This window comes from Cornus florida, unplaced genomic scaffold (assembly GCF_030987335.1).
Source record: "Cornus florida cultivar Cherokee Brave unplaced genomic scaffold, ASM3098733v1 CherokeeBrave_3.0.0_Hap2_Chr10, whole genome shotgun sequence".
NCBI classification, from domain to species: Eukaryota; Viridiplantae; Streptophyta; class Magnoliopsida; order Cornales; family Cornaceae; genus Cornus; species Cornus florida.
Genome location: NW_026775580.1, coordinates 89,203,121 through 89,212,948, shown reverse-complemented (window position 1 = coordinate 89,212,948; position 9,828 = coordinate 89,203,121). Strand labels below are relative to the sequence as shown.

General features: G+C 33.2%; 2 protein-coding genes across 3 annotated transcripts; both read left to right on the top strand.

Moving 5' to 3' along the window:
• Positions 1-3,287: 3,287 nt before the first annotated feature.
• LOC132279960 (G-type lectin S-receptor-like serine/threonine-protein kinase At1g67520) lies at positions 3,288-5,818 on the top strand. The gene has a single exon (XM_059782039.1). The coding sequence runs from the start codon at positions 4,333-4,335 to the stop codon at positions 5,581-5,583; it is 1,251 nt and encodes a 416-aa protein (XP_059638022.1). The 5' UTR covers positions 3,288-4,332; the 3' UTR covers positions 5,584-5,818.
• An 858-nt stretch (positions 5,819-6,676) lies between these two features.
• LOC132279962 (cysteine-rich receptor-like protein kinase 10) lies at positions 6,677-8,250 on the top strand. 2 transcript variants are annotated; one of them, XR_009471435.1, is made up of 3 exons: positions 6,677-6,977; positions 7,070-7,616; positions 7,760-8,250. XR_009471435.1 is itself a non-coding variant. In XM_059782040.1 (2 exons), exons 1-2 carry the CDS (start codon positions 7,500-7,502, stop codon positions 7,997-7,999), a joined length of 357 nt encoding a protein of 118 aa, XP_059638023.1. In that variant the 5' UTR covers positions 6,677-7,499; the 3' UTR covers positions 8,000-8,250. The 2 variants fall into 2 exon arrangements, 1 of the variants encoding a protein (XP_059638023.1); XM_059782040.1 differs by having other exon boundaries at positions 6,677-7,616.
• The last annotated feature ends 1,578 nt before the right edge of the window (positions 8,251-9,828 follow it).

Below are 9,828 nucleotides of genomic sequence, written 5' to 3'. Positions count from 1 at the left end.
AGAAAACACTTGAGAATCAATCAGGCTAAATTTGCGTGTTTTCTATATATTTTGTTCTTTACTTTCTTAGAACATCTTCAGCCATATGTTAAAATACCCTTTTGTGTAAAATATACAATGTTACTTATGTGTAAATTTTTTCCATCTCCAGCATTATGTTAAGATACATTGCACATCACTAATGTGTAAAAAAGTTTACACAAGCCTTGTTTTCTATATATTTTGTTATTTACTTTCTTAGAGCATCTTCAGCCATATGTTAAAATACCCTTTTGTGTAAAATATACAATGTTACCTATGTGTAAATTTTTTCCATCTCCAGCATTATGTTAAGATACATTGGCACATCACTAATGTGTAAAAAAGTTTACACAAACCTTGTTTTCTATATATTTTGTTCTTTACTTTCTTAGAGCATCTTCAGCCATATGTTAAAATACCCTTTTGTGTAAAATATACAATGTTACTTATGTGTAAATTTTTTCCATCTCCAGCATTATGTTAAGATACATTGGCACATCACCAATGTGTAAAAAGGTTTACACAGCCTTTTATACAGCCAAATCAACATATTTCTTTTTTCATCCCTCTTTCTTATTTCATTAAAGAATTAATCATATATTAAATAAGTTTGTAAAAGTTATGTGGGTCCTGATATGACACATGGTTGATTATTATTGGGAAATATATTTTTACATAAAAGGTATAAAATAATCATTAGAGTTAAAATTAAATAATTCAAAATTTTTATATAAATTTATTATGACACATTAAATTTACACAAAATATATATATATATATACACAACGGTTTGCAGATCTTCTTAAATTTTACTAATGTTTGACTAAAGGGAAAACAGTCTTGGCGGCGAGAGAGGTGGGTGAGTTACAAGATAAGTTGAGAAGGTTGAAATCAAAATAAATATTCAATTTTTCCAAGGCAGTGCAACCCAAAAGGATTCCTAACCAAAACAAAAATTCAATATATGTACAGTGAAGGATGATGATACATGTAAGCTAGGTCTGTATTAATAATACATATGTAATTTAAGATTAATATTAATAATACATATGTAATTTAAGAATATAATATTGGGTTAAGTGTAAAAAATTCCCTCATAATATATAAAATGTGCAATTCACCCATTAAACCCTTACGTTTTACAATTTGTGCAAATAAAGACATTATGTAAATTTTGAAATGTCTAAAATATATACCAATATAATAAAATAAAAAATATAATAATCAAAAATCAAAATATCCCCTCTCTCCTCTAATTTATTATTATTTTTTTTGAAAGGTCTCTCTCTCCTATATTTCTCTCTTTGTTTTCACTATTTGGTGGGACTCTCTTCCCAGGTTACTTTCATATTTGTTTCTTTATTTTAATTTTTTCAACAACTTTTATATATTTATTGATCTTGTCATATATATATATATATGAGATGCAAAATCTTTAACAAAGATATATGCAATCAACCCATAATAACTCTGATTTTAGAAGCAAAATCTTTCTTTTTCTCTAAACATACTGGTGTAGAATTTAATTTTTTTAACAGTTTAATTTAACAATGTTCACATAATTTAAATTTTTGAGTTTTTGGAATATATAAATGTTGCTATGAGCCTATGAAGTATCAAAATGAAATTGTGGCTCAATTAAGATCACATCCAATCACATGCACATTTGAACAACTAAGGGACAATTAAACTTGTGCATCTCAGGCTCCATGGTCATATAGACTAAAACCTAAGCAAATTGAGATGATGTCAAAATCAACACAACATTTATTATTGTAAAAAGTATGTATGACTCGGGACATATTGAAAATACTCATCTTGAATAAATATTAATAATCTTTATATTTCAAATTCCACGAATAAACACGTTCGTTGTTCGTTCTCTCCATGTCTTCACCAATTAAATATTTTGTGATGTTAGTTTCGTGTTATATATATAAAATCTTCAAATTATATATATATATATATATTAAGCAATTTGCTTTAGAAATTACCTAAATACAATTTTTTTTTTTTTTTTCTTACATTAGCAAGGGTATTTTAGGATTTTTATAAAAAAATTGATGATTAGGGAATAATTTGCTCAAAAAGTTGATGCCTCGATAGCCCAGTGATTGGTGCTCCGGTGGATTTTGAAAGTGCCATGCTTCGAATCTTTGCACTGCTAATCTAACTTCTAAACCTTCTTGCCTTGTAAAAAAAAAAAAAAGTACTTAATTTTTAGTAAAGGTGTTTCTTACACATTTTTTTTTATATATTTTGCACTTAACCCTCCTATAATATTATATATGTATAACATTTATTAACAAAATTAAGTATTATCATTTAGTGATTTACTGAAAAAATACATATTATGAAAATACCCATAATCACATCAAAGGTACTCGTGTTCAAATGTGGCTTTGAGTGATATTTCTTCTGTTCAAAACACAGACTTAAATGTTAAAAGTCCCATGGAGCAACCGGTAGGTGCTTTTTGACTATTTTATTTATTTTTTATTCAGCTTTATTTGAACGCTCTCAGATTAAGTATTAAACTATTAAATGAAATTAACACCTAATTTTTATATATTTATTTATTTTTTAAATTATTAAATATAACTAACATCCTATTTATTTATTTAATTAAAAAAGAATTTGTGAATGTGTCACTTTTCAAAAAAAAAAAAAAAAAAAAAAGATTATTCAGAAGTAAAAGATTACTAGTATAATTTAACCCCCCACTCCTATTTATTTTAGAAAAACTTTAATGCAACCCACAAATTAAATACGACCCCTGTAGGGCCTGTAGTACATCGTTGCCATTGTTTATCTTCGTCACCGAAGACTTCCTAGCAGTCATTCGCAGACTCACACTAACACATCATTCTCACCGCCGGGACCTTTGTCGCCGTCGCCGGGCTCCACCTTCGCCTCCATCTCCAGAAACATTGACCACCGTGCATCTCAAACCCTCCACTGGACACGGTACACCCAATAAACGACTGCTAACTCCACCACCATGGCCCATTCTCTCATAAACAACTCTTGGAACCCACTTTATCTCTTTTTCACATTTTGTAATTTCTATGGCTTTGATTATCGATCAGATAAGCGAGTTGAAATTTTTGAACATACACACCCAACTTTTAATGTCTTCAAGCATCAAGATGTGATCAGGTATATGTATAATCTCTTTTGAATATAAATTCAAATATCTTATAATATTTTATCAATTATTTTATTGTCATTCGTTGATAATTAAGAAGGTTGTGTAAAGAAATGCATTTGACCTCTATTAGCTTTGACATGTTTTACTTTTGTTGTTCGTTTAAACGTCACTTGAAAAATTACTCTTTGAATTGACCTTAGATAGATAGAATTGAACCATGAAAAAACATTTATTTAGCCGACCGGAATCTTTGACAAAAGAAACTTGCTGTTTTAGGTTTCAGATGACAATAGGATAGGTATAGGACAACAACAGACAACTTTTTACATTCCTCAAATCATTTTACAATAATTTAATGAACTGGATTGATGACCCACTAAGTACTTGCAAATTGCAAGACTCAGTCAGTGGCTTGAGAATTGAACTGGATTGGTGAGTATGCTAATTAATTTCTATTTGACCATAGCAATGAAATCATTTTATAATTCATTTAGACTTTATTTTCTTCAACTTCTTTTTTTTTTTTTTTTTTTTTTTTTTTGTTTGAAATAGTCAAGCCAGCCGGTCAAATAGTTGGGTTTGGACAAATTTTGATTGTGGGGATTTACCTCTAGCCCAATTCTTTAATCATTGTCTCAATTTGAATAATGAGCTTCTTTCCATAAACCGGAAAAAAGTAAAAAAAGTAATATGGCTTCTTTTAATTGAGGATGCATGTTGAGATGGCACTAACTGAATGAATATTTTAACTGTCCTCGTATTTGAATCTACATTCCTAAATTTGACAGGCCAACTTCTATTATTGCACCAAACACTGGTTCATTATTTTCCATAAACATTGTCAGGACATATTGTAGTTGGTCATAGTTTTGCTTTTCATTATCCCCATCATCAAGATAATTAGTTGTTTCATTTGATTTTCCAAGTGTTTAACACGGTAAGTTAGTGCTGCTGTGGAATGTAAAAGAAGACAGGGTTTTGGTCTTATAGTTTATTTTAAGATAAGAAGCCTTGTCAAGTCAGACCTGTCAAATTCATTGAAATCTATACTTCTTGAGCATAACGCGTTATGAATATTAATTCACTTCTGGAAAGGATGAACCACCTATCAATTTTGTCATTCAATTTTATGCCCCTGATATCTTAGCCTCTCTCCCTCTATGGTTTCAGTTCATTCAGTATTTTTAATCAATCTGCAGTTTCTTTGGACTAGTAGCCTCTCTGTAATGGCCAACACAAAAGTGGCAAACCGATTAGCTTTTCTTGTTTATGTTGTAATGTCATGCTGCTACTTTGCATGCTTTGGTCAGTCAACAGACACCCTCAGGCCTGGAGACATACTGAGAAACAATGAAACCTTAATCTCTGCTGGTGGGGTGTTTGTGTTAGGCTTTTTCAGCTCAGGTGGATCATCCAGCAATCACTACATGGGAATTTGGTTGAAGAATGATAAGCACAAGAAGCCAGTTTGGGTAGCAAACCGCGGCAATCCCATTTTGGACTCTTCAGGACTTCTAACAATAAGGTATGATGGGAACATGGTGATCACGGACGTTAGGCGGATACCCATAATAGTAAACTATGGAATGCTCACGACTAGTAGTAACACAAGCGCCAAGCTTCTTGATGCGGGCAATCTGATTCTTACAGAATCAGGGAATAATGTTTGGCAGAGTTTTAACTATCTATCTGATACATTTCTGCCTGGCGTGAAATTGGGAATATTCAACTTGGACACTAAAAGCATTAAGTTAAATTTTCTTGTTTCATGGGTAAGTCCATTGGTCCCAACTACTGGACCATATGCTGTAGGTTTGGATTGGACTAATCGGACAGTCTGCAAGGTTTGGCGTAGAGATCTTGCCTTTCGACAGATCGGTTTCTGGGATGGTCATAGGTTCAGATTCTTCTTTGAGTCGGACAGATACAATTTCATCTATGCATCCAGCAGCAGGGAGATTAGCCTGACATTCAAGCATAAAGGGAATAATAGTTTTTCATGGATTGTATTGACTTCAACCGGGGAAATCAATGAATTCACTATGTTGGATCACGGGGTTGAATTTGTAAATCAAACACGATGTGAAGGCAATTCGCTTTTGAAATCTAAAGGTTGTTTGATACCAATGCCATCCGTGTGCAGAGACGATGATAAGTTCTCGGAGATCAGAGGGTCAATGCCAAATTCGATAATTTTAAGTGCATCAATTCGTGTGGGTCCAAGTGATTGCGAGATTATGTGCAGAAGCAATTGTTCCTGCACTGCATATGCTTCTTTTCACGATGATGGAACAGGATGTGAGCTTTATTATGGGGACAAAAAGGATCTTCTCAACGAGATAGGAAAAGGCAATGACAACCTTATCTATGTCCGCGGGGATGCTCCTGCAAATTCTGGTAGGCCTTACTAAGAATATGAAAGCATTTTTTTTCTGATGAACGAACACTATTTCTAGGTAGTTTGGACACTCATAATAAATGATATGAATCAGGCCATATGACATTTCAACTCCAATCTCTCTCTACTTGAACTGCTAATTTGTTTAGGAGGTTTCAATATGAAAATTGAGATATGATGCTTGACTACAATTTGCCATACGTGTGATTCTCGATAGCTAAACATAGCCACCTAGATTAACAGATCACTACCACATATGCCTAACTTTTTATCAGCCATTAATCTTGACATTATTAAAATGATGAAGGGGTAATTTAACTTTTTTTTTAATCATCAATTTGCATAATTCCGGCGGAAATATTTTGTTTCTTTATGTTCCCGGTAGATATTCAAGAGAAGAGGAGGCTATTGCTGATTGTTATAGTTACATTGGTTTCCTTCGCAATGCTTATGCTTGTCTTTGTATGGTGTTATTTACAACGGAGAAAGAACAACTGTATAGGTACCTATCAATTTTATAAACTGGCCTACCCATCTTTAGAACAACATTCACATGATGTTAACCAGAATATCTTTGTGATATGGTCCAGATACGACTGGGAGACAAGATGCCAGGGAGAGCGCGTCATTATTATTGTTTCAGGTTGGTACTACTGTTACAATTCTTGATGAAGGTAGCAACGCAAATGGTCTTGAACTCAGCAGGAAGGGTCATGAATTGCCACTGGTCAATTTTTCTTGCATTGCAACAGTCACTGATAACTTCTGTGATGCAAATAAGCTCGGAGAGGGCGGTTTTGGTCCTGTTTATAAGGTGTCATTACACAAAATGACCAAAAAGATGAATGAATTCATTTCTTACTTCAGTCTTAAAAATGGGAAATATGTGTCAGATTTGATTGTCTCCTCTGCATACGTTTACAATCAGTATTTTATTCAGATCAAAACCACCATGTGGTGACATAACATTAGTGCTAATTTATTAGGAATCAGGGGCAACGTATTTATGGTCTGTTACAGAACCCTAATCACAGTCCCACACAAACAGACACACCAAAAAGAAATGAAGAATTGAAAAAAAGAAGCAACGTGTTATGGCATTATGCTAGTTACCACTGAAATTTCTGATATGAATGTGGTATTGATTGTAGAATCTTGTTTTTACGCTAAAGAAATGACAAGCATATCTGGTTATCGCAGGCAAGTTACTAGGATATGATGTTGCAGTGAAAAGACTTTCTAGATTATCCGGACAAGGAATAGAGGAATTCAAAAACGAGGTTCAATTAATTTCCAAGCTCCAACATCGAAATCTTGTCAGGCTTTTGGGTTATTGCATTCAACCAGAAGAAAAGATATTAATCTATGAGTACATGCACAACAACAGCTTGGATTCCTTCATTTTTGGTTTGTCAATATTTTTGGGTCATCTATGTACATCTTTTTCTTTGACTTTTATCTTTTGTCCATATGATTTGATTGATGCACAACTGGTGCAGATACATCCAAGGGAACTATACTAGATTGGAGAAAGCATGTAAACATAATTGAAGGGATTGGTCAGGTCTTCTCTATCTTCACAAATACTCTAAGAATTATTCATCGGGATCTCAAAGTCAGCAATGTATTGTTGGACAATTACATGAACCCCAAAATATCAGATTTTGGCATGACAAGAATTTTGAATGAAAATAATTCACGAGAAAAAACAAAGAGGGTTGTTAGAACATAGTAAGTGATTCGTATTTATTTGATCATGCACTGCACGAACATTCACACAAGTACAAGCCCAAATTCATTTATACATGTGTGGCATGGTTACCATAACACTCATAAGCATTTTCTTCATATTTTAATATAAGCACTTTCTTCATATTTTAACATACTTCTTGAAAATACTGGGAACTAGTGGTTATATGTCTCCAGAGTATGCAGTTCACGGCATTTTCTCTATTTAGCTTTGGAGTCATTATGCTAGAGGTCATAAGTGGCAGGAAGAACACTACCTTTTATGAATCGGACCGCTCTTCAAATTTGCTAGGATATGTAAGTATCTTCTCCAAGCCTTTGTCTATATATATTTTCTTGTCTGACACCCTGCAGTATATACACTAAACACTAACTTTATAAAGTTCTATTCTCTGACACTTTTTACATTCATTTCAATATTCCAATGTGGAAATGAAAAGGGTTATGATCTGGGGAAAGAAGGTCGTTGCCTGGAATTGATGGATCCAACTCTTGCTGATTCAGATCTGGTGGATGAACTTATGGAATGCATTCAGGTTGCTCTGTTATGCATCCAAGAAAGTGCAAAAGATCGGCCAACCATGTCGGGTGTTGTTTCAATGCTTAGCAGTGAAAGAACAAGTTTACCTATGCCAAAACAGCTTGCCTTTTCTACACACTTAAATTGTGATGGATGTTGATTCACCCGGAAGAGGGCGAAAACCATGTTCCAATGACACGACATTTTCTGGAGTTGAAGCACGATAATAGCTCTACCAAATTTCTATGGCATACGGGGAAGAGAACACTGTCAAATTGTATAATATTGTTTACAAACTACTAGTATTTTATTTGTGTTTATAGGAGACATTTCTTAATTTTTTAATCAGTTTTGTCTAGCGATAAAATTTTGTAATAGTCTTTAAAGCGTACAATGGTGTGGAAAAAAGGATGTGTGTATATTTACTTTTCCTTTACCTTTACCATTCCAATTTTTATTTTTTTCTGGTAATAATAGTCTTCTGTTTTCTTATTTTGCTTATTTACTTGATACGAGAATTATTTCAATAAATATTTATAAAAATTGTTTTATTGATTACACGCTTGCCTCGGTGTAATAAGGGTCATTCGTTTCACATCGAATTTGAATGGGAAAGTGATTGGGTATAAATGGGTGGGTATGTAATATTACCCAACAACTTGAGCTTTTAGGTAAATGGGTAAGCGTTTGCCAAATGACACGACATTTTCTGAAGTTGAAGCACGATAATAGCTCTACCAAATTTCTATGGCATACGGGGAAGAGAACACTGTCAAATTGTATAATATTGTTTACAAACTACTAGTATTTTATTTGTGTTTATAGGAGACATTTCTTAATTTTTTAATCAGTTTTGTCTAGCGATAAAATTTTGTAATAGTCTTTAAAGCGTACAATGGTGTGGAAAAAAGGATGTGTGTATATTTACTTTTCCTTTACCTTTACCATTCCAATTTTTATTTTTTTCTGGTAATAATAGTCTTCTGTTTTCTTATTTTGCTTATTTACTTGATACGAGAATTATTTCAATAAATATTTATAAAAATTGTTTTATTGATTACACGCTTGCCTCGGTGTAATAAGGGTCATTCGTTTCACATCGAATTTGAATGGGAAAGTGATTGGGTATAAATGGGTGGGTATGTAATACTACCCAACAACTTGAGCTTTTAGGTAAATGGGTAAGCGTCTGCCAAATGACACGACATTTTCTGAAGTTGAAGCACGATAATAGCTCTACCAAATTTCTATGGCATTCGGGGAAGAGAACACTGTCAAATTGTATAATATTGTTTACAAACTACTAGTATTTTATTTGTGTTTATAGGAGACATTTCTTAATTTTTTAATCAGTTTTGTCTAGCGATAAAATTTTGTAATAGTCTTTAAAGCGTACAATGGTGTGGAAAAAAGGATGTGTGTATATTTACTTTTCCTTTACCTTTACCTTTACCTTTACCTTTACCATTCCAATTTTTATTTTTTTCTGATAATAATAGTCTTCTGTTTTCTTATTTTGCTTATTTACTTGATACGAGAATTATTTCAATAAATATTTATAAAAATTGTTTTATTGATTACACGCTTGCCTCGGTGTAATAAGGGTCATTCGTCTCACATCGAATTTGAATGGGAAAGTGATTGGGTATAAATGGGTGGGTATGTAACACTACCCAACAACTTGAGTTTTTGGGTAAATGGGTAAGCGTTTACCCGTTATAGTTAATATCAGAACCAGACCCAATTCTTGATCCGGTATCACGCCAAGTGCCCGGGTGAGCCAACCAGGATAGGCAGGGTGGCCCGAGCCGCTATGAAGGCGTTGCGAGTTTAGGTGGGGGGAGAATGTAACAAGGGTCATTTGTCCCATATCGGATCCGAATGAGAAAGTGATTTGGTATAAATGGGTGGGTATGCAATGGTTTAAGATGAATAATTATATGATTTAGGGTTAAGTGCAAAAAAACCCCCCTAAACTATTGCCCTTTT

Bases quoted from the DNA above. Each gene is read 5' to 3' on its own strand.
- LOC132279962 (XM_059782040.1), top strand. From the start codon at position 7,500: ATGCAGTTCACGGCATTTTCTCTATTTAGCTTTGGAGTCATTATGCTA. The intron at 7,617-7,759 runs GTAAGTATCTTC...GGAAATGAAAAG, and splicing joins CTTCAAATTTGCTAGGATAT to GGTTATGATCTGGGGAAAGA.
- LOC132279960 (XM_059782039.1), top strand. From the start codon at position 4,333: ATGGTTTCAGTTCATTCAGTATTTTTAATCAATCTGCAGTTTCTTTGG.